This window comes from Rattus rattus, chromosome X (genome assembly GCF_011064425.1).
Source record: "Rattus rattus isolate New Zealand chromosome X, Rrattus_CSIRO_v1, whole genome shotgun sequence".
NCBI classification, from domain to species: Eukaryota; Metazoa; Chordata; class Mammalia; order Rodentia; family Muridae; genus Rattus; species Rattus rattus.
Genome location: NC_046172.1, coordinates 80,191,528 through 80,216,020, shown reverse-complemented (window position 1 = coordinate 80,216,020; position 24,493 = coordinate 80,191,528). Strand labels below are relative to the sequence as shown.

The 24,493-nt window shown below is 36.5% G+C and overlaps 1 protein-coding gene across 1 annotated transcript; it reads left to right on the top strand.

Moving 5' to 3' along the window:
- Nucleotides 1-1,403: 1,403 nt before the first annotated feature.
- LOC116888016 (E3 ubiquitin-protein ligase RING2-like) lies at nt 1,404-24,234 on the top strand. Its single transcript, XM_032889430.1, has 3 exons — nt 1,404-2,124; nt 21,837-21,907; nt 24,082-24,234. The coding sequence occupies exons 1-3, from the start codon at nt 1,404-1,406 to the stop codon at nt 24,232-24,234; spliced, it is 945 nt and encodes a 314-aa protein (XP_032745321.1).
- The last annotated feature ends 259 nt before the right edge of the window (nt 24,235-24,493 follow it).

Here is a 24,493-nt window from a genome sequence, read left to right as displayed (position 1 = left end):
AATATTTCTTTGCTGGGAAGACTTTGATAATGATAATACATTTAAAGGTTGGCTTTTCAGAATGGGAAATATTTGATATGTATTGCATATTACCTTTTTAGGTACATAAATCACTTCTAATACCCCATTACCCTCCTTTCACACATATTTATTTTGTGAATGGTATTTCACTAAGAGATGTTTCTCCAATATTTTCAATGAACAAATATACTATGTTATGACATTGCATAGCCTACAGCGTAATGATGTTTCTTTGTATAAGTGATGCCAGGGAAAAAACCCATAGAATTATGCCTGTTAGGCTAGCCAGGTTTCTGTGAAACAAAGTTTAGCTTATAAATGGTTTGTTGTTTACTAAATAAAGAACAGCTTATGGGAGTACTCTTCACAGTGTCCTATTGTGGACAGTCTAAATGCAACTACAAAGATGCATCCACTCAATGTAGGTAAAGTGTTAACATTTTCTCAGACACAGCTAATAACATCATGTAGGGCTTGCTAGCATTTCCAAGATATTCTTTTTATTGATTTGAATTTTGCATACATACTGATGGGTTTCATGAAGCCTTTCAAGTATATAACATACTCTGAACATATTCACTCCATACAAATTATTTCTCTACCTGCAAATTACCTTTCATCCCTTGACAAATTTAGACATATTCATAAATATGTAAACATACATAGTGAGTACTTTTTGTGTGTATATGGTTTCAGGCCTGACTACTTTGTATTGGATAACCAAATAGAGAGCTCACTGCTGGGGACACCAGGTGTCCTCCCCTCCCCCTCTGCTCAATGGTCATTATTTGCATGTAGTTCTTTGTCTAGGGGTAGGATTTTCCCTTTATTCCTCAGCATGTAATAATTTCATTGCTTTTTAAGTTTACTGTTAAAAATTCCTTTTAATTTACTTAGTCAAGTTATTATTTCCTTTTTAATTTTTTTCTGTGTCTTGATTAATATTTCTTCAAATGTATTTCATGGAGATAAATCTAGTTTAACAATCTATACCTTTTAAAAAATGGTTTATGAATGAGTTCTCTATCTGTATACAGAGGTGGGCATCAGATCCCTTTATACATGAGGGACACCGTGTTGTTACTGGGAATTGAACTCAAGATCTCTTAAGAGCAGTTAGTGCTGTTAACTACTGAGCCATCTCCCAAGCCAACAATTCTGCTTTTTTGAGATGAATTTTGTCAGACTACATAACTGATTATTCATTTTATTCAGCTAACATTTTTTATATTTTTACTCTTTATAGGTTTTTGCATGCATAAAATACACCTGAGTAAAATGATGTTCATTGGTGATTGGAGATACCAGAGAAAAACAATGCAAAATCCCTAGTCCAGCCCAATCTGAGACCAGAGGAGCCTCAGGCTCTTTCAGAAGCCATCATGTCACAGAGCAATCATACAAAGGAAACACAACCAGAAAGAGCAACATCAAAACACAGTTCACAGGAATTACTAGGAACACCTCAGAAGAGAACTACAAATGACTTGGAAACTGTGGCTTTACAGAGTGATGAGAATAATAACTTCAAGTGTCCAATTTGCTTAGATACACTAAAGAACACCAGGATTACAAAGTCCTGTTTCCACCGATTTTGTAAGGACTGCATCATCACAGCACTTAGGTTAGGAAACAAGGAATGCCCTGTCTGCAGGAGAAAACTAATTTCAAAAAGGTCATTAAATCCAGACCCTCAATTGGATGAACTAATCAGCAAAATGTTTCCAGTTTGTAAGGAAAAGAATTCTTCTAGACAGAAACGATTAGGCAAAAGGAAGTATAAAACCCAACCAGCTTGTAGTCTTATTATCAAAAGAGGACAGGAGATAATGACCACAAACAGTGTCCAACACAGAGAAGAGCAGCCAATTAGAACTACTAGTGGATTGGAAAGTAATAATGACAGTTTACCGTCCTGCAGTAATACATCCACACATAGCAGTGACAAAGCAGGTCCCAGTAACAAAAGAGCCAAAACATCTGAGTTTGAACATGATAGCAAGCATGCAATAGTGACCTATGATTCTGTGACTGATGGCACTAGTGAACTTGAGACCAGAGGAGAAGATGACCCTGCATATACAGAATTACCAAAGACCTCAGGTAATTCCACTGTTAATGAAGTTTCCTCCTGTCTGGCTTTGGGGTTAGCTTACAAAAGATATCAAAGAAATAGGGAACCAGCTTGATAAATCTTTATACAGCCATTGATAGCAGTGTGCCATTTATACAACAGTAGGCAGAAACAATTCCACTGTTTAAATGGCTCTATTTCTTTTGAAGGAGATAGGAAGATACACTGTAAAATGTGTAGCCTCATGGGCCTTTCTTTATTCTGCACATACCGAGGAGCATAAATATGCTTCTAGAATCCAATTCCATGGCTACATGCTTTGTACCCTGTATTAAATCAGAAAGTCTGACATAATTCTCGGTATGGCCAATGTTATCATAGGATTTGTAAAGAGGTATTTACATTGAGTAATTTCACACATTTAAATTATGGGTGGAAGTATATCCCCTGTATTATTGTAATAAAGTTCATTTTGTCATTGAAAATACTTACCTATTAATATTGACATGTTATAGATTCATGTTTTAAACACTGAGCTAAGTTAGAAGCTTAAAGATTTTCTCAATTTTTTAAAGTTTCAAATACTTTTTTTCCTTTTATTGAAAATAGAATCATTTATCATACAATATATCCTAATTACAGCCCCCCCCAACTGCTTCCAGGTGCTCCCTTCATCCCACCACATTTGCGCCAATTACTTTTTTGTATTTCTTTTAAAAAGAGTGGGTTTCTAAAAGACAACAAGACATAACAAAATAAATTATAAGATAAAATAAAATCAGGCACACACACACACACACACACACACACACACACACACACACACACTCCATAACTATAAAGTTAGACAAGGAAAACCAACAAAAACGAAAGAGCCCCAATGGAAGACACAAAAAATCAGACAGCTACTTGTTCACACTCCCATAAAAATTCTAAAGTGAAAGCTATAATATATACATAGAGGACTTTGTGCAGAATTGAGTAGGCCATCTGCTAGCTACTTCATTCTCTGTGAGCTCATATCAGCTTTGTTCAGTAGATTTAAAGGGCATGGTTCTCTTGGCATCCTCTGTTCATCTGGCTCGTGAATTCTTTCCACCTCCTATTCCACAGACTCCCTGAGATTTAAAGGAAGGGATTTGATGGAGACAAAACTTTTAGAACCTTTGTTCTAAGGGTTCTCATCCACTCTGTGCAGTGTCTGTGGGTCTCTGTATTTTTTCCCGTCTGCTGCAGGAAGAAGCTTCTCTGACGATGGCAGGGCAAGACACTCATCTCTACATATAGCAGAATATAATGAAGAGGAATTTTTCACAAATTAAAAAGATAACAGTATTTGATTTTAGTCTGGGCTATCTGCTTTCTGTTTCTTGGTAGCCTAAGCAGTGTTAATATAGGTTATATCTTGTGATGTGGGACTCATGTAAAATCAGTTAATGATTGATACTTCCCACAAGTTTTGTGACACCGTTCCCCTAGTGTATTATGCACAAAAGATAGCACTATAGGTCACAGGGTATTGCACTACAGCTTTGCCCAATTACACTGTTCTTTGGCTTGCACATGGTTTTTAGTTTTATTGTCCCATATATTAATTAATTATCTTGGTGCCTGTGCTATTAGTGCCATCTCTGTTAAACAGTAACTCTTTTTCTGTACCAATGAATTCACAGCTATTATCAATTTTCTCTTTTATCAGATTCAATGTGTGTGGTATTGATCCCTGTAGACTTTAATTTTGAGGAGGGTTATAAATATGGATCTATCTATATTCTTCTATATCCAGAAATTCAGTCTGAGCAGCATCACTTGTTCAACATACTTTCTATTTACATTGTGTATTTCTGACTTCTAATTAAAGGATCAGGTACCCATGTGCATGTGTATTAATCTGTGTATCATCAATTCCATTCCATTGGGCAATCTGTCTGTTTTATTCTGATGTCAAATTGTTTTGATTATTACAGCTTTGTAATACAACTTGAAATAGGTGACAGTCATAAAATCAGAATTATTTTATTATTCAGTTTGTTTTAGATATTCAAATATTTTCTGTGTCCATTTGAAATTTGTCCTTTCAAGTTCTGTGAGGAATAGTCTTGTATGTTTGATGGGGATTGCATTGAGTCTGTAGATTGTATTGCCAGGGTTACCAGTATTACTAAGTTAATTGTACCATCCAATGAGCATTGGAGATTTTTCATTCTTCTGATATCTTCTTCAATAACTTTCTTTAAAGATTTAAAGTTTTTATTCTACAAGACTTGCACTTTGTTAGATTTACTGCAAGATGTTTCAGATTATTTGAGGCTACGGTGAAAGATGTTTTCCTGATTTCTTTCTCAGTTTGTCATTTGTATATAGAAGGAATACTGATTTGGGGGGAATTAATTTAGCATCTGCTATTTTTGCTGAAAGTGTTTTTCAGCTGTAGGATTTCCCAGGTGGAATTTTTAGAGTCACTATCATATCATCTTCATATATATTTTAATTTTTCTTTCCAATTTGTGTTGTCTTGATCTCCTTCAGATGTCTTATTACTCTAGCTTAGACTTCATGTACTCCACTTAATAAATATGAAGGGATTGGTCATTCTTGTCTTGCTTATGATTTTAGTGGAATCTCTTTAAGTTTCTCTCCATTTAAATTTATGTTGGCTATAGACTTGCTATAATTTGACTTTATAATGTATGGGTAAGTATCTTTTATCCTTAATATCTCCAGAACTTTCATTGTAAAAGAGTATTGGATTTTGCAAAAGGTCTTTTCTGCATCTAATAAGATGATCATGTGGATTTTGTCTTTGTTTGTTTATATGATAGATTACAGTAACAGATTTTTTGTATTTTGTACCATCCTTGAATCTCCTGGATAAAGTCTACTTAATCATGGCCCATGGTCATTTTGATATGTTCTTGGATTAGGATTGCAAGTATTTTATTATTTTTGCATCTATATCCATAAAGTTAATTGATCTACAATTCTCTTTTTTTTGTTGGATGTTTATGTGGTTTTGGAATCAGGGTTACTATGGTCTTATAAAATGAATTGCATGATGCTTCTTCTGTTTCTCTTTTGTAGAATAATCTCAGGAACATCGGCTTTAATTCTTCTTTAGTGTCTTGAAGAATTATGCAATAAAACCATCTGACCTTGTGCATTTTCTGGCTGAGAGACTTTTAATTACTGCTTCTATTTCACTATGGACTATAGTTATTTTTAAATTGCTTGTAAGGTCTTTATTCAACTTTTTTAAGTGGTAACTAGAAAAATTATTCATTTCTCCTGGATTATCCTATTTTTTGATGTCATTTTTTAAAATTTTGTCCTAAATATACTTTGGATTTCATCAGTTCCTCTTGTTATACCCCCCTTTTCATTTCTGGTTTTGTTAGTTTGGATTTTTTTCTCATGATTTTAGTTAATTCATATAAGGTTTTGTCAGTCTTACTGACTTTCACATAGAACCACTCTTAGTTTCCCCGATTCTTTATATTTTCTCTTTGCTTCTATTTTATTGATTTCAGCTCTGAGTTTGATTATTTCTTTGTGTCTACTCTTATTGGGTCTGACTTTTTCTTACTGTGATACAGCTTTTAGTTGTGCTATTATTTCCCAATATGAGATCATGAGATTGCTTCAGCCTCTCTCTCTCTCTCTCTCTCTCTCTCTCTCTCTCTCTCTCTCTCTCTCTCTCTCACACACACACACACACACACACACACACACACCCATCAATGAACTTAGTGCTATGAAGTTTTCTCTTATACGGATTTTATTGTGTTAAATGAGTTTGGCCATTATTTATTTTCTATTCAACTTTACTGTCTTTTAATTTCTATCTTTATTGCTGTCATAACTCAATTTTTTATTCAGTCAAGAGTTGCTCAGATTCCATGAGATTATAAGCTTTCTGACATTGTAATATTCTGCTTTAACCTGTGGTGGTCTATCTAATATGATTCAGAATGTGGATTCAATTTTCCTGTATCTGGTAAGATTATATTGGTGTTTAAATATTATCAATTTTGGAGAAAGTTTCATTAGGTGCACTAAAGAAGGTATATTCTTTTATGCCTGAGTGAAATGTTCTGTACATATTGTTAAAATCATTTTGTTTATGTCTGTTACCTCTAGCATTTTTCTGATTAGTTTTATCTCAATGGCTTGTTGATTGGCGAGAGTGGTTTATTTAAGTGTCCCCACTGTCATTATGTGTATGTCAATATGTAATTTAAGTTGTTCTACTGCTTCTTTTACAATCTTGGGTGTATTTTTGCTTGCACATAGAAGTTAATAGTTGTAAAGTCATTCTATTGGATTGTTTCTTTGATGAGCATGATGATATGATGATGATAAGAATAGTCCATACAATGATGATAAGAATAGTCCTTCTTCAGTGCAGCTCATGGAACTTTCTCCATATTCACAATATTTAGACACCAATAAAATGATACCAGATCAGGAAAGACACTTTGAGTATATTATTTCCTATGTCTTATGATAATTTTTGGCTTTACATATATCTTGTTATATATTAAAATGTCTATTCCATCTTGCTTCTTAATTCCATTTGCTTGGGATATCTGTTTTCCAACCCTGAGGTAATATTTATCCTTGATATTAAGATGTATTTCTTGGATCCAAGAGAAGTATTGATCCTGGTTTTGCATCCATTGTTAGTTCCCATTTTATTGGGAAATGGAATCTATTGATTTTGAGTGATATTGATAACCGATGATCATTGATTTCTGTTTGTTGGTCATGGTAATGGTGTTGGTGGTGGTGTTTCCACATGCTTCTATTTGTTTGATTATGACCATCTTAGATTATTTGTTCCCTGTCTTTTCATGGTTTTAGAACTCTTTTGGTTTGAGATTTCCTTCTAAGGATAAATTTATACATAAATATTAATTAAATGTGACTTTTTCATGGAATATCTTATTTTCTCCAACTATGTTGATTGAACTTTTGCTTGGTGCAGTAGTCTGGCATCTGTGGTCTTTCAGATTCTGCAGCATATCTGTCCACATTCTTCTATCTTTTACAGTCTCCATTGAGAAGTCAGTTGTAATTCTAACATAACTGCATTTATTTATTACTTTTTTTTATCCTTGCAGCGTTTTAATATTCTTTCATTGTTTTATAGGTTTAGTGTTTGATAATTATGTAGCAAAGGGACTTTCCTTTCAGGTCAGATCTATTTGATGTTCTGTATGCTTCTTGTGCTTTTCTAGAGCTCTTCTTCTTTAGGTTATAAAAATTTCCACTATGATTTTGTTGACAATATTTCCTGGGTCTTCCTTTATTACAATTAGTCTTAGATTTGGTATTTTCATGGTGTCCCTCATTATCTGGATAATTTGTATCTAAAGATTTAACATTTTCTTTGATGTTTTCTACATAGAATTATATGTGTTGTGTTTTTAAATTTTTATATAAAGAGTAAATACATTGGTTCCTTATGAATTTATAAAGCATTACTATCTTTTACTCCCTTCATCCTTCCTTTATATTTATTTTCTTCCTCCATTCTTAATTAGAATGCTCCTTTTCTCATTCCACTGATCAGATCAGTGCTCCCTGTTATTCCCCTCTTTATTGCTCTCTAAACCCCATAACTTGTCAACGGTACACATGAATTTCCTTATTTCTGTAGTTACTCTGTGATATATACTCAAATCTGAAGCTAGAAATATCCATTGAGGAAAACATGTCAAGTTTTCTTTCTGGGTCAGGCTTACCATGATCTTTTACAGATTCATTGATTTATTAAAAAAAAAACTGATTTCATTTTTTCTTTACAGCTAAATAGTATTCCTTAGTATATATTTATCATGTTATTATAAATTCATTGGTTGAAGGACATTTAGGATTTTGCTATTTTCTAGCTTTGATAAATAGAGCAGTCAAACATGATTGAATGTCTCTGAAATTAGTACTTTGGGCATAAGCCAAGAAGTAGTGTAGCTGAGACATAGGAAAAATTTAGTTTTAGCTTTTTAATAGTTCTCTACACGGATAGCTGTTGTTGTTGAGCTAGTTTGTCATTCCACTAAGGGTGAATGAGTGTTCCCTGTGGTCAACACTCCTTCCATTATTTGTATTCACCTCTTTTATTGGTCTTTGCCATTCTGACTAGGGTAAAAGGGATTCTTAAATCAATTTTGATTTGCAATTTGACACTGTGTTAAAGAAAATTAAGTCTTCTATTTCTAGGATGTCGGGGATAAATTTATACATTTGAATGGTAGGACTAGTCTAAGACCCCCTCTCAGTATTGATAGATGATCTGGTTTGAACCTCTCTATTGGGCCTGTGTATACTGCCACAATCTGTTAGTTCATATGTGCATCAGACCATTTGTGTTGAGGGGCACAATTTCCTCGGAGTCAACCATCACCTTTGGCTCTTCTCTTTTGTTAAATTTCTGTAACATTTTGTTTTTTAGTTGTATTAGTTTTTTTAGAAGTTAATTGGTGCCTCTTTCTTTTTATTTCTTTTTTATTGAATTTTTTAAAGTTTATATTTCAAATGTCATCCCCTTTCCCTGTTTCCCCTCTGGAAACTCCCATCTCATCCCCCTTCCCCTGTTTCTATGAAGGTGCTCCACCAACAACCCTCACTCTCCCCCCACCTCCCTGCCCTGGCATTTTCCTACACTGAAGCATCTAGCCTTCACAGAACCCCTCTCACTGAAGCCTGACAAGGCCATCCTCTGCTACATATGAGGTAGGAGCCATGGGTCACTCCATATGTACTCTTTGGTTGGTAGTTTATTCCCTGGGAGCTCTGGGGTGTCTGGTTGGTTGATATGGGGGTTCTTCCTATGGGGTTGCCATTATCCTTCAGTCCTTCCCCTAACTCTTCCATTGGGGTCCCTGTGCTTAGTATGATGGTTGGCTATAAGCATCCTCATCTGTATCAGTAGGACTCTGGTAGTGCCTCTCAGGAAACACCCATATCTGGCTTCAGTCAGGAAGCACTTCTTGGCAATAGTGACTGGGTTTGGTGTCTGTATGTGGGATGGATCCCCATGTGTGGCAGTCCCTTGATGGCCTTTCCTTCAGTCTCTGCTCCACACTTTGTCCATGTTTTTCCTCCTGTGCATATTTGTTTCCCCACTAAGAAGGATTGAAGCATTGACACTTTGGTCTTCCAACTTCTTGAATGTTATATGGTCTGGCTCTTACAACCTTTCTACCTCGCTTCTGCAGAGCTCCATGGGCCCTGAGGGGAAGCTTGGATGAAGACATTTCATTTATTTGTCTGTTTAGTTGTGAGTCTTTTTTGAGTTCTTTATGTTTTCTAGATATTATTTTCCTCACAAATTTATAGCCGGCAAAGATCAACTTCTGTTGAATTCCTTTTCATCTAAATAATTGTTCCTTTAGCTGCTCAGAAGCCTTTTAATTTTTATGATATTCAATTTTTAATTGTTGACCTCAATTCTTGTTCAAATGCAATTCAGAAAGTCCTTTTCTATACCCATATAATAAAGGGTACGTGTATGTTTTGTTTTACTTGTTCCAGTATTTCAGTTTTCACATTTTGGTCTTTGACATGTTTTGAGTTAGTTTTTGTGAAAGATGTAGATGTAAGTCTAATTTAATTACTATACATATGTACATTTTTTCAGCATTATTTTTGAATATATTCTCTTTATTCTAAAATATGATTTGGCACCATTAACAATTACTAAATTGCTGATTTGCATATACTTATGATTGGGTCTTAAGCAATGCCCACTATGAAGATTTCCATTAATTGGAATCCCTTGAAGCTGTCCCAGAAAGGAGTTATAATGTTGTATCTGTCTACTTCTGTATGTGCTAACGTGTAGAACATCAGAAACCAGGCTCTAATATTCTCTTCTGCAGTCAACTATCATATTACATACCCCATGAGTCTATATGTGCATCATTGGCAGAAGACATCATTGCAACAGAATTAAAAATCATAGACATTTATGTAAATTCTTCCTATCACTTTGGCCTTATGGCTTTTCTTAGATCCAATTGCATATTTATTACTTTCATTTGATAATAGATTCTATTGTCCTTGTCATATTTTATGACTTCGTAGGTGTGATAACCTCAAGCTCATGATAGGCAGCTCAGAATAACTGGTAACTTCAGAGTTTTTTTGCCAAGTCTTCAGTTTTCACTAAGGCTCAATATTAGGCTAAGAGTTGTTTCTTAAAAGGAAAATGCTTGTGCAGGCGGACAGGAACAGGATGTAGATCTCTCCTGGGAGACACAACCAGAATACAGCAAATACATAGGCTAATGCCAGCAGCAAACCACTGAACTGAGAACGGGAACCCCGTTGAAGGAATCAGAGAAAGGACTGAAAGAGCTTGAAGGGGCTTGAGACCCCATATGAACAACAATGCCAAGCAACCAGAGCTTCTAGGGACTAAGCCACTACCCAAAGACTATACATGGACTGACCCAGGGCTCCAACCTCATAGGTAGCAATGAGTAGCCTAGTAAGAGCACCAGTGGAAGGGGAAGCCCTTGGTCCTGCCAAGACTGAACCCCCAGTGACATGATTGTTGGGGGGAGGGCGGTAATGGGGGGAGGATGCGGAGGGGAACACCCATATGGAAGGAGAGGGGGAGGGGTTAGGGTGATGTTGGCCCGGAAACTAGGAAAGGGAATAACATTCGAAATGTAAATAAGAAATACTCAAGTTAATAAAGATGGAAAAAAATTTTAAAAAAAGGAAAATAATTATGCAGAAGTGATTGTAGAACCTCACTACAAAATCTAAAAGTTATATTCTGTATATTCTGTAATTAATACTATCAGGTTTGCTGTATTACATGGTCCAAGTAGGAAAGCATCCTGCACAGCAGCCTAGACATGTAGAAGAGCCTTCTGCTGTTATAAGTCTCTCTCAAAGATAGACACTTACTAAGTCACTTGGAATTTATGTAACATCTCCATGTAATGAATACACTGTCTCCAGTAACCAAGTCGGTCATCTAAACATTATGCTTATTTCTTGGTGATTGAAGGGGACAAGTTGAACAACTTATCTTTCACCTTTAAAAGAATATATCTCATGTTGTGCACTACTAGACTCTCAAGAATTTCTCTGTGGTATAAAGTCCTTGAATTTTTGTTGGATTTATTTCTCATCTTCTATGCAATATGTGTTACCAACAAGTCCAAAGTGGTTACTACCACCTGCCTAATTGATCCAATCATAATAATGCTGTCTGTCAGTATATTAAATCAATGTATTTTAAGGAAGAGACAGACAACCAAGAAACTTTCAAACTAAGTTATGACACAGGGCTGGATATTTAATATATTCTTAACATAAATGTAAAGGTAGCTTCTGACCTTGGCAAATGAAAGCAAATTGCATCTGGTGGTCATAATGGATAGGTAGAGAAAAAAGCATTTCCTGCATCAATAGCTGTATACATACCCATGTACTTAGAGATGCAAATGAAGTTACTACTTGACTGAGTTTTTGATAGACAACTGTCAACTTCCATGAACAATCTGCCTTCCACAATAGTAAAATAGTAGAGCTAAAGGCACATGTATCATGAACCACCACCTCTGCCTTTTTACACTAATTTCTACAATTACTCAGGACTGTGAGTCTGTTTTTCACTCATTATTTTCTTTAGCAGTGTCATCTCTAAAGTTTTCCATTTAGCCTTTCCAACCATACTAGAATAACTTCACTCTACAAGTCTGGGAACCAATGTGAGAATTCTGCAAACTTCCAAGTTATATACTACAACTATAGGTTCTTGGACTGGAGAAATAACCAGATGATAAATTAATAGCCTACTAGACCTATTGGAAATCTGATATCAGCCAAAACTCTATTAGTCCTCTATCCTCCTCCACAAGCCACTATTTTAACTGGAGAGTCAGAAGGCTTCTTGAGGTCTTCCAGAATTAGCATCAATTCAGAACCCATATCCACAATATTTCTTGGGACCTCCCCAAACAAAGAACCAGTGTTAATTCAGAACCACTATCCAATAGACCTCAGAAAGTCTGATTACTTCCTTTTTCCTGGTATATAATTACCATGAGAAAATCTGTAGGTCCCTCTGGGCAAAGGGATGGAGAAATTCTGGCATTTTAGCAAGATCCTTTTTCAGGAGAACTTGGACACCCCTTCATACAGAAGGTTCTGGGTCTGCAAACTGACTCAAGTCTACAAACTGATTCATGGCTGAGATTGCCTTTTGCCATAACCCAGTTAAAATTTTCATTTATTTTAATATTTCTTTCATTTATATAGAGCAAATAAAAATGGAGTAGTTGTTTTTATAAGTCTATTTCATACCTAGAAACACTTCTTTTTGTTAGCCATTACCAGTGTCTATATGAGTCATGAAACTATAAAATTCACTTTGCTTGAACTGAAAATTAATGGATCAGCTCACTATGGACAATGTTTTCTTTCTGCTCCCCGCTATGATAATTATAATCATCTTGAGTTTCTTGATTTTGTGCTGGCATCTGGACCCTGCTAATTTAAGGCCCATATAAACCCATTGTATTTAAGTCATATAAATGAACAGAAATGTCTTAAACCCTAAATTCTGGCACAACAAAACTGGTGAGTACAAAGATCTTTAAGTACAATAATGCCCCTCTCACCATTTTGCATCTCAATATATGATTATTGAAGGGTATGTCTTCTGAGCCTACACACTGGGAAAGATTAAGTTTTAACATACTCACTCTAACATTAAAATTTCCCTGAGCCTTAAACTTCTTTCATCATCACTAAGCCAAGGGATATTGGTAATGACCAACTCCGTTTCAATAGACTATCTTTTGACAGATATGTCATTCTACAATTCAAACGTTTACTCTGTGTACTTCAATATAAAAACTAATATCTCCACTCATTCAGCCCATATGAATAAACTCAGCCTGATTCACCATTATCCCATACTCTTTTTTTGTTTTGTTTTGTTTTTATCCCATACTCTGTTTTTTAAATTTTTTATAAATTAACTTGAGTATTTCTTATTTACATTTCGAGTGTTATTCCCTTTCCCGGTTTCCGGGCAAACATCCCTCTAACCCCTCTCCCTCCCCTTCTTTATGGGTGTTCCCCTCCCCACCCTCCCACCATTGCTGCCCTCCCCCCTACAATCTAGTTCACTGGGGTTCAGTCTGCTGGACCCAGGGCTTCCCCCTTCCATGTGCTCTTACTAGGATATTCATTGCACCTATGGTCAGAGTCCAGGGTCAGTCCATGTATAGTCTTTAGGTAGTGGCTTAGTCCTGGAAGCTCTGGTTGTTTGGCATTGTTGTTCATATGGGGTCTGAGCCCTTTCAAGTTCTTTCCAGTTTCTTTCTCTGATTCCTTCAGCAACGGTCCTATTCTCAGTTCAGTGGTTTGCTGCTGGCATTCGCCTCTGTATTTGCTGTATTCTGGCTGTGTCTCTCAGGAGCGATCTACATCCGGCTCCTGTCGGTCTGCACTTCTTTGCTTCATCCATCCTGTCTAATTGGGTGGTTGTATATGTATGGGCCACATGTGGGGCAGGCTCTGAATGTATCCCATACTCTTGAAATCTGTTCTCATACACATCCCCCAGGATTTCTGCTTGAGTAAATTAGTAAACCTATTGAGCTCCTTAGTAGTATAGGGGTCCTCCTTGTGGACTACACTTTCTTGCTCTCATCTAGGAGCATGCTTAGCATTAATTTTGGTTAAATATCTAGAGTCAACTATTTGTGGTCCCTGAAGAACATCGATAATGTCTTGCCTGGCATCTCCTTCAGAGAAAACCACTGTTAGTTTAATTTCCTCAGTCAAAGGCAAATGGCAATATTTCAATGAGGGGGGAGTATATATCTTGTGTGAGGATGGGGAAAATATTTAGAGGTGAGATTACCCCTTTAGCCAATCTGGGGTTTCAAGTTCTCAACTTTAATAGCAGTTTGGTTGATGATTTTTTATTGTAATACTGAAAGGATACTATCTGTTTATGTTTCTATTTTGTATTTAAAGTATGGTCATAGGAATAGAAAGTCTAAATCATTCTGTAATTTGAGGAAACCAAATCATTTCCCCTAGTAGCAGTACCATTTCCAATTGCTACTAGCATTGCTTGTCGTTTATATTTTTTACAAACTCAGACATGCTAGGTAATGTTCATTGTAGCAACAGTGCTTAAACTTTATAAATCATTATTGTAACACATAAAAATGTCACGACATTTTGAATTTTTCTATTATTCATGGATATGAAACATAGAAATTTAGCACATGTTTAAACCAATTTCATGCCTTATGTTTAATTATTTCTAATTCTTACATTTTTTCTTTTAAATAAAGTATTTGCCTTTTTGCTTTACTTTATTCAAATTCATATCTATGACACATGGGAGTCATTTTTATATCAGAGAATAGTCCCACTGTTGAACATGTTCTCTGTGATACTTCTTTGTGCCTTGCTTATTACAAGGCTGCAGTATCTCTCACTGTCTTTTCTTTCTCAGGTGGAAATGCAAAACAAGACATTTGAAAGCCAGTTTAGACCTTGTGTGATTATTTACCATCCTAAGGTGAGATGTTTGCAATATTTTCTAAAATTTATAAAATCGCTTTACTGATGACTTTTCCAACTTTCGTTGGACTATAATGAGATATATATTTTCTCCCATTTTTATTCCAATACACAGCAGAATAGCCCTTCACTTTATGTCTTTAGGAATAGTTTATGCCTTTATTCATGGTAATTGTGGTTATTTACTTTTCAGTAGGCTCTCTACTATCTATACATTATTCAGTCTGTAATCGTTCTTGAAAAGTCATGTGTTTAGCCACTGTTTCCTCAGCTAGATGTTGTTTGGTGGGGCTGTGAATCCGTAAAGAGGCAGGAATAACTTGATAATCCTAGGGCTTTAGAGATCCACAATGAAGGTTATATGTCTGCCTAACTTATGTTCTACATTTTTTCTTCATATTTAGCAACATGTAACCAGCATCTGCTTCCTGTACCACCATCCTGGATAACTTGGTAACCATGTTTTCCTCGTGATGGTTGACTACATAGTGAGAACTCTGAAAGGAAATAAATGCATACAATCTCAAAGTGTTTCTCTACATTTGTTCAGAAGATTGAGATGAGAGAATTTTACAATATGCAGTAATGTGTTTTCTCTTAAAGTTAATTATTTTAAAAATACTTTTCTCATGATATTCATGGCACAATAATACCTGAGTATGTTCTTCTTGCTTGGTTTACTTTTGGATTTAACTATATATTAATAACCTCTTTGGTCTTGTTAGTCTAGTCTAGGGTTATTCTGGAAATGAAAATATTGAACCATCCTATTCCCTTTCTCCAATAAGAGGTAAGAAACTCCTTTGCAATTCTGAAGCCATAGATATCATCATGTAAGTTTTGTAAAAAGTCAGCCTAGTCTTTGATTTACGTGCTGAGATCATAGTTTGATCTGTGTTTTCTGAGATTATTTCCTTTTATTTTTCTAAGAAGTTTAATCCTCTGTTTTTAAATAGTTTTTAATAGATTTTTCTTTCGTAAAAGAAATCCTTATCACAGTTTCCCCTTTATCCATTCCTCCCACCAAACCCACCTACTACCACCTCCTCTCTCTCTCCCAGATCTACTTACTACTCACTATTTTTTCTTCAGAAAAAGAGCAGATCTCCAATAGAATACAGCCAGACAGGAAAAAGAAGATATAATGTGACAAGAAAAATATCCTTATATTGAGGCTGGACAAGGCAACTTAACCGGAGTAAAAGTATATGAAGAACAGGCAAAAAAGTCACAGATACACTCACTTGTTCTAATTGTTAGGAGTATGCCAAACCACCAATCTAGCAGCCATAACATATATGGAAATAACCTGATGCAGATCCATATAGGTCTCTTATTTGACATATCGGTCTCTGTGAGCCTATGTGAACCCTACTGAATTGATTCTGTAGTCCATATTCTCCTGGTGTCCCCTATTTCTGCTGACTTTGATATTCTTTTTCCCCTATTCCACAGAATTCCCAGATCTCCAAGAAAGACCTCCAATTTAGATTTTCAGTATAATGCCTGGTTATGGGTCTCAGTGCTACTAGAGGAAGCCTCTCAGATGGCCATTGGACAAGGTATGAGTATAGTAAAATATCATTTTAATCATTTCATTCATTCATTCATGCATTCATTCATTCATTCATTAATCAGTCATGATTCTACCAAAGATCTCTGGGCCATCCAGTCTCCTGTTTATGAACACTCAAGGATTATAGGATATGAGCTCCCTTTTGTGGGATGGGCTAAACTAAACTAATCTAAACTAAACTAAAGTAAGACTAAACATTGGTTGGCCACTTCAATGTGTTCAGTACCACCATTTTCCAAGAATACCTTGAAGAAAGAACTGACTGTAGTTGAAAAGTTTTGTGGGAAGGATGTTGTGCAGACTTCTGTTTTAAACAATTAGACTAAACTCACAACAAAGACATGAGAATATAGAGTGAAAGCTCCAAGGTTGCATCATCTTTATCTCTCTACTCAATGAGTTAAGCAGAAATTGTCCTTGGTAATAAGGCTCCACTGACAGAGGGCAAACTTCAGTCTTAGCATTGCCCTGGGATGTTTAAAAATCTTCACAGTTCCTCCTTGGCCAACAACTCAACCAACAGCTCAACCATATGTAACCCAGTGCTCCCACTGAAAGTCTTGTCTGGCTTCAAAAGTTAGTCAGTTCAGATTATGTATCTTCCCTTACTAGGAGTCCTCACTAGGGACATTCTCAGACATGTCAGTAAGTTATCACCTTACTAGGTTTCCATATAATACTCTGCAATCTCTTCCTCCATGTCCGCATCTGATTACTCCTGCTCTCTTCACCACTCATCCAAAATCATCCCTTAAAATCATTATATTTACCATTCTCAGAGAGATGCAAATTTTCCACTATAGCCTCCTTTACGTAACCTCTCTGAGTCTAGGAATTACAGTTTGATTATCATTTACTTAACAACTAATATCTGCTTACAAATGAATAAAAATCATATTTGTCTTCATGGGTGTTTATTACCTCATTCAGAATGATTTTTTTCAAATTGCATCCATTTCCCTACAAATTTAATGTCTTTTTGTACCCCTGATTAATACTTCATTTATATAAATGTGCCAAAATTTCTTTTTATCAATTATTTGGGATGGACATCTGGGTTGTTTCCACTTTCTGCTATTATGAACAAACCAAGCTGTAGTGTACCAGCTGAACAAGTGTCCTTATTGTAGGATGGGACACCATTGGATATTTGCCCAAAAGTGGTATAACTGGGTCTTTAAGTAGATAGATTCCCACTTTTAAGAGGAACTCCCTTATTGATTTCCATAGTGGATGTACAAATTTTCACACCCACTGGCAAGGAAGGACAGTTCTTCTTATCCCCCATTCTTGTCACCATGAACGGTTACTTGTGTTATGAAGTTTTGTCATTCTTACAGGTAGAAGATGGAATCACAAAAAGATTTTGATTTGTATTTTACTTAAAACTAAGGATGTTGAACATTTCTTTGTTTCTCAGCCAATTGAGGTTCGTCTGTTAAGAATTCTCTTTTTAGATCTATTCTGTATCCATTTTTCAATAGCATCTTTTTAATATCTAGTTTCTTGAGTTTCATATAGTTTGAATACTAGTTCTCTATCAGATGAAAAGTTAAAATATCTTTTCTTATTTCACAGATTTCTCCATGTTTCATTGATGGTGTCCTTTGTCTTACAGAAGCTATTCAGTTTCATGAATTAACTGAGTAAATAAAATAGTTAATTGTTGATATTAGTGCTTGTGTTATTAGTGTTTTGATCATAGACTTTTCTTCTGGGCCACTCTGTTCAAAACTGTTCCCCATTTGTTGTTTTTTGAAGTTTAATGTTTCTGGATTTATGTTGAAGTCTTTGATTCACAAGGAGTTGGGTTTTGTACCAAGTAATAAATATGGATTTATCTTCATTCTTTTTATATGTAGAAATCTAAATTGTACCTCTCCTGAGCATATGTGCAAATGATGCTTAACCATACCACAAAGACACAAGCTCCCCTGTGTTCACAGCAGCTTTATTTGTAATAGCCAGAATGTAGAAAAACACAGGTTTCCCTCAATGGATAGAGAAAATGAGGTTCATTTATACAATGGAATACTATAAAACTATTAAAAACAAGAACATTATGAACTTTGCAGGCAAATGGATAGAACTAGAAAATAGTGTCCTGAGTGACATAACCCAGATAACAAAAAGGACATGCATGCAATATACTAACTGATAAGTGGATAATAGCCAAAAATACAAAGTACCCATGATATACCCCATAGACCCAACAAAGTTGTACAAGAAGTAAGATTTAAGTGAGGATGCTTAAATCCCACTTAGAAAATGGAACAAAATAATCATGGGAGGCAGAGGGAGGAAGGGACATGAGCAGGTTAGGGGAGGGAGAATGGATGTGGGGGCAGGACCAGGTATGTGAGAGACAGGAGAGATTCCTATAGGACCAGAAGAATGAATGGGAATATGCAGCTGACAGGATTGGGGGAAAGGGGAATCTCCAGAAAGTCCCAGAGATCTGGGATGGGGAGGCTCACAAGACTCAGTTTGGGTGACCTTAGCCGAAAGACCCCAAAGTGGGTGATATGGAACCTGAAGAGGCCACTCCAAAAGTCAAGCCAGGATCCCCAGTGGAGGGATAGGGATACCAACATACCTACAAAACTTTCAACCCAAACTTACTCCTGTCTACAAGGAATATGGAGACAAAAATGTAGCAGAGACTGAAGGAATGGTCAGGCAGTGACTGGCCCAACTAATCAATAACACTATTACTTGTGCTATTTTATGCCTCCAGACAGGAACCTAGCATGGCTGTCCTCTGAGAAGTTTTATGAGCACCTGACTGAAACAGATGCGGATATTCACAGTCAAGCATTGGATGGACATTGGGGACCCCTATAGAAGTGTTAGGGGAAGGATTGAAGGAGCTGGAGGGCATGGCAACCCCATTGGAAAACCAACAGTGACAACTAACATGGATCCCTGGGTGCTTGCAGAGACTGAGTTACCAACCAAAGAGCATACACATGCTGATCCGAGGCTTCTGGCACACATATAGCAGAAGGCTGAATAGGCACCGTCTCAGAGGTTAAGGGGTGTGGAGGATAGAAAAACTCTTTAAGGAGCCAACCAGGAAGTAGGCAACATTTTTGGTGTGGCAGGCTATGAAAAGTAGAGACAAGTCGAATCATCAGGAGACCCCAAAAGGGGCAGCAGGTACAATCCCAGTCTCCCAGGATTTCGGGGCCTCATGTAGTTATGTCCCCCAAAGACCACTGCAGAGAGGTTTGTGCTATCTGTCTAGAAAATTGACCATTTCATCCAGATGTTCCAATTATGTTGAATATAGACTTTCAGAGTAGGAGCTGATGATTTTTTTTAATTTCCTCAGATTTTGTTGTTATGTCTCCCCTTTCATTTCTGATTTTGTTAGTTTGGATATTCTCTCTGTGCCCTCTGGATAATCCAGCTAAGGGTTTATATATCTTGTTGATTTTCTCAAAGAACCACCACCTAGATTTGTTGATTCTTTGTATAGTCCTTTTTTCTTTCTATTTGGTTGATTTCAGAACTGAGTTTGGTTATTTCCTGCCATCTACTTCTTTTCAGTGTATTTGCTTCTTTTTTATTCTAGGGATTTTAGGTTGGCTATCAAGCTGCTAGTGTAACTCTCTCCAATTTCTTTTAGGAGACACTCAGAGCTATTAGTTTTCCTCTTAGCACTGCTTTCATTATGTCCCATAAGTTTGGGTATGTTATAGATTCATTTTTATTAAAGACTAAAAAGTCTTTAATTTCTTTCTTTACTTCTGTTTTGACCAATTTATCATTGAGTAGAAGGTTATTCAACTTCCATGTATGTATATGTGGGCTTTCTGTCATTTTTGTTGTTATTATAAACCAGCCTTAGCCTATGGTCATCTGATAGGATGCACAGCATTATCTCAATCTTCTCATATCTGTTGAGGTCTTTTTTATGACCTAATATATGGTTAATTTTGGAGAAGGTGTTTTGAAGTAGGTATATTCTTTTATTTTAGAATTAAATGTTCTGTAGATATGTTAAACCCATTTAGTTCATAACTTCCTTTAGTTTCTCTGTTTAGTTTCTGTTTTCATGATCTCTCTTTTGCTGAAAGTGGGGGATTGAAGTCTCCCACTATTATTGTGTGAGGTGAAATGTGTGCTTTGAGCTTATGTAAGGTTTCTTTTATGAATGTAGGTGCCATTGTATTTGGAGCATAGTTATTGAGGATTGGGAGTTCATCTTGGTGAATTTTTCCTTTGATAAATGTAAAATATCTTTCCTTATCTTTTCTGGTAACCTTTGGTTAAAAGGTTTTATTTGATATTAGAATGTCTACTCCAGCTTGGTTTTTTTTTGTTTTTTGTTTTTTGTTTTTTGTTTTTTGTTTTTTGTTTTTTTGTTTTTGTTTTTGTTTTTTTTTGGAACCACGTGCTTTGGAAATTGTTTTCCAGACTTTTATTCAGAGGTAGTGTCTGTCTTTGTCAATGAGGTGAGTTTTATGTATGCAACAAAATGCTGGATCCTCTTTACATATACGATATGTTAATCTATGTCTTTTTATTGGGGAATTGAGTCCATTGATGTTAAGAGATATTAAGGAATAGTGATTGTTTTTCCTTTGTTGTTAGAGTTGGAATTATGTTTGTGTGGCTCTCTTCTTTTGGATTTATTGCAAGATGATTACTTTCTTGCTTTTTCTAGAGTGTATTTTCCCTCCTTGTTTTAGAGTATTTCATCTATTATCCTTTGTAGGACTGGATTTGTAGAAAGATATTGTGTAAATTTGGTTTTTTCATGGAATATCTTGGTTTCTCCATCTATGGTAATTGAGTGTTTTGCTGAATATAGTAGCCTGGGTGGCATTCGTATTCTTTTAGAGTCTGTATGAAATCTGTCCAGGATCTTCTGGGTTTCATAGTCTCTGGTGAGAAGTCTGGTATAATTCTGATAGGTCTGCCTTTATATGTCACTTGACATTTTTTTCATAGTGCTTTTAATATTCTTTCTTTGTTTTGAGCATTTGGTGATTTGACTATTATGTGATGGGAGAATTTTCTTTTCTGGTCTGATCTAATTTGAGTTTAGTAAACTTCTTGTATGTTTATGGGCATCTTGTTTTTTTAGATTATAGGAGTTATCTTCTATAACTTTGTTAAAGATATTTACTGGCCCTTAAATTTGGGAGTCTTATCTCTCTTCTATACCTATTATCCTGAGGATTGATCTTCTCATTTTGTCTTGGATGTTGTTACTAAAATCTCGCTGTTATTAAATATCGGCCCGTGCTCATCTGGATAGAGCACACAAAACCAACATGGTTCCATGTGGTGAGATTCAATAGGACAATGAGACAAGGATAAGGGATGTGAGAAAGAAAAGAGTGAAGAGAAGAGAGAGAGATGAGAGAGGCAGAAGCTTTCTGCGTTTCACTTGAATTATGACTACTCCCAGTTTCAGTTTGGAAGTGAGCCAAAAGGTCTTCTGCGAATGTATGGCTGTTGCCATGACAATGGTGACCAAACAGTGTCTCTGCTGAAGGCAATTCCTCCCTTTTTCTTACCATAAAAGAAGGAAAAAAGAGAGGGAGAAGCTGATGGTCAAAAGGATAGGGACACTGTGTCTCTTAGGCTACTTCCTGCTGTCTCAGGACATTGTCAATGTCGGGGAACAGCCAACTTTCACCATCAGGGCCCGCTTGGTAAATGTTCTCATCAGGCTCCTCAGGGGACAGAGTCTGCTAATCCTGTAAAAGGAACTGATAAATAGTTTGATTAGAAATTTCTTGTATCTTTCATTGAAGGAATGTAGAAATAGGAATAATGAGGCAGGTATCAATACTTGTCCAGTCTGAGAGTTGGCTGTCTCAGAGGGTCTGTGGAACCATCTGAGGATAGGCCAGAAAGAACAGGTCCAATAGAAGGGTTTGTGTTTGTGAGAGGAGATTGAAACATCTGGAGGTCATTTCTCTGGAGCTATCCTTGGTGTAGTAAGCACTTAGACTTGACAAGATGCTAGAACACACACACACACACACACACACACACACACACACACACACACACACACACACACATATATATATTACTATAGGCAGAGAATAAGATTAAGCACATTTGAGAGAAAAGAAAAATTTCTTAGATGTACATTTGAAACTCAGAGGAATACAAACTTTGGGAATAGGTAGTAAGTGGGAACTGTACTTATCTAAGTGGAGTCTATTTGATCCTAAAGAGGTAGGTCTGAGTGGGTTTCCTGTAGCTTATAAGTTTACAAAAGAGATAACAACATGAGTTAACAACCTGAATACTTTTTTAAGATAAGCTTTTGTGGAGCAGAATGAACAAGAATTTGTGATTATAGTTACATTGTATAGTGGGGAGTTTCACTAGTTAGGCAAAATCATAAGAAGTCTTATAGGACAATGTCATAGCAAGAAGAGGAAATATGAAGCATTTAATCAATGAAAACTGAGTTTAAGTAAGGAAATAACAGATTACATCTTTGAAAGTTTACATCTGAACTAGTTGCTAGAAACTGAGTTCAGAGGTCTGTTTCTTAGTTGCTAAGTTATAGTTATCTTAGCTGTCAAGGCAGTCAGAAATCTGGGGAAGAATAAACTATAATCTAGCATTCATGTATTATTTTAAAAATGCCAGAGTCTATTAGCCAACAGTTCCCCATGATCTCTACAGTCTTCATGACAACTTGAAAATTGGGCACAGTCAGTCTGGCTTTCGAATCCAGAAGACGCAGAATTTTTTTTCTTTTTTTTCTTCTGTGGAATGGATATGTGTGACATGAGAAATAGCTTACCTTGATTTAGATAAATCATTTGACTCTGAGGGTATTCAGTTTTGTCCACTGTGTTCCTCCGTGGTTGTCATAGCACAATCCAGGCAGACTGTTGAACCTGTGTTCATACCTTCTGAGACCTTGGGGGGCAAACTGTCAAAGGCTTTGGGAAAATCTGTCTATCAAAAATGTAAACATATTAATAATTACCCAACTTCTGACAAGATTGAGGACTATATTGATTGGTTACATCAGAGTTATATAATCTGTGCCTGTTCCATAGCTAAGAGGATTTGGGTAGGGTTGCAAGAGGAACACAGAGAGAGGTTAGAGCGAAGACTTATGAATGTTTGGATATAAAGAATCTCTTTCTACTTACCAGGCTGCTGGCAGTAATTGTTAAGATCCCTTAAAAATTGAGGAATTCAGAGTGCCATTATGTGGCCATTTTGAACCATTATCTAATGAATACTGGGTCCAGAATAATTGCATAGGTGTATCGATTTTGATGTCTTCAGGTGAGGCGTTACTTTTAAAGTTTTGAAATTCTTCAAAAGACATCCTAATGGTGTATGTGGGGGCATGGTGAATACCTCGAATTTCCCATTCTGGGAAGTCACCAATTAATTTCCACCGACATCCCAGGGAAAATTAATGACAATGAAAGAATTCTGCCAAGGATAGGTATTTGAGTCATCACTCAGATTGACTACGTAGTCGTGGGGACTAAGACAGGCACTGATCTGACGGAAAGCAATCCCACCCAGTCCTGGGGTTTTCATCCAGCTGCGAGAGACCAGAAAGAGAAGGGGCGTGGGGGCAAAAACTCAGCCCAATGATAGAGTTCCTATGGAGCATATGTTAGCTAAGGAAACCTGCAATCCCATGGGGAAAAAAAAACAAAACAAAAACAAAAAAACACTGGCCAGGTTTTGTCCAGGGAAGCAGGGTTCACCAGCAAACCAGAAAATGCCTAACAATAAGTCGGTGTATGTGTGTACATTATGCCCACCATCTGGTAGCAGCAGTGTGGAACCATGAGGTCTAGGCAGCAAGAACCAGCAAAATGTGTCATGGAAGGCAGCTGCAGTTTATGCGGAAGTCGGCTTGCGAGACAGGAGAAACAAGACTCAGGTGGTCAAAGTCTCAAGTCTCACAGCACCAGATGGTGGCTGTGGAGGCCTAGAAGACCGGGCGATTCAGTTTGGAGCAGTGTGCATGGTGGCAGTGTAGATTGAAGGACAGGTCCCCCGTGGTCTGTAGCTGCCAGCATCGGGCTCAGGGGGGAGGGGGAGTTAGGGGAAGGGAGGGCCGTAGTCCTGGGGATTCAGAAGCTGAGTATGAGCCACCAATGCAATTATTAAAATCTCGTTGTTGCCACCAATGTTGTTATTAAAATCTCATTATTAAATATCGACCCACGCCTGTCCAGATAGAGCACTCAAAACCAACAGGGTTCCACATGGTGAGATTTAATGGGAGAACAAGACAA

Coding starts and splice junctions, on each gene's coding strand:
- LOC116888016 (XM_032889430.1), top strand. CDS start 1,404: ATGTCACAGAGCAATCATACAAAGGAAACACAACCAGAAAGAGCAACA. Junction 2,125..21,836: donor AGAATTACCAAAGACCTCAG/GTAATTCCACTG, acceptor TGTGTCTCTTAG/GCTACTTCCTGCTGTCTCAG. Junction 21,908..24,081: donor TCACCATCAGGGCCCGCTTG/GTAAATGTTCTC, acceptor GTGTCATGGAAG/GCAGCTGCAGTTTATGCGGA.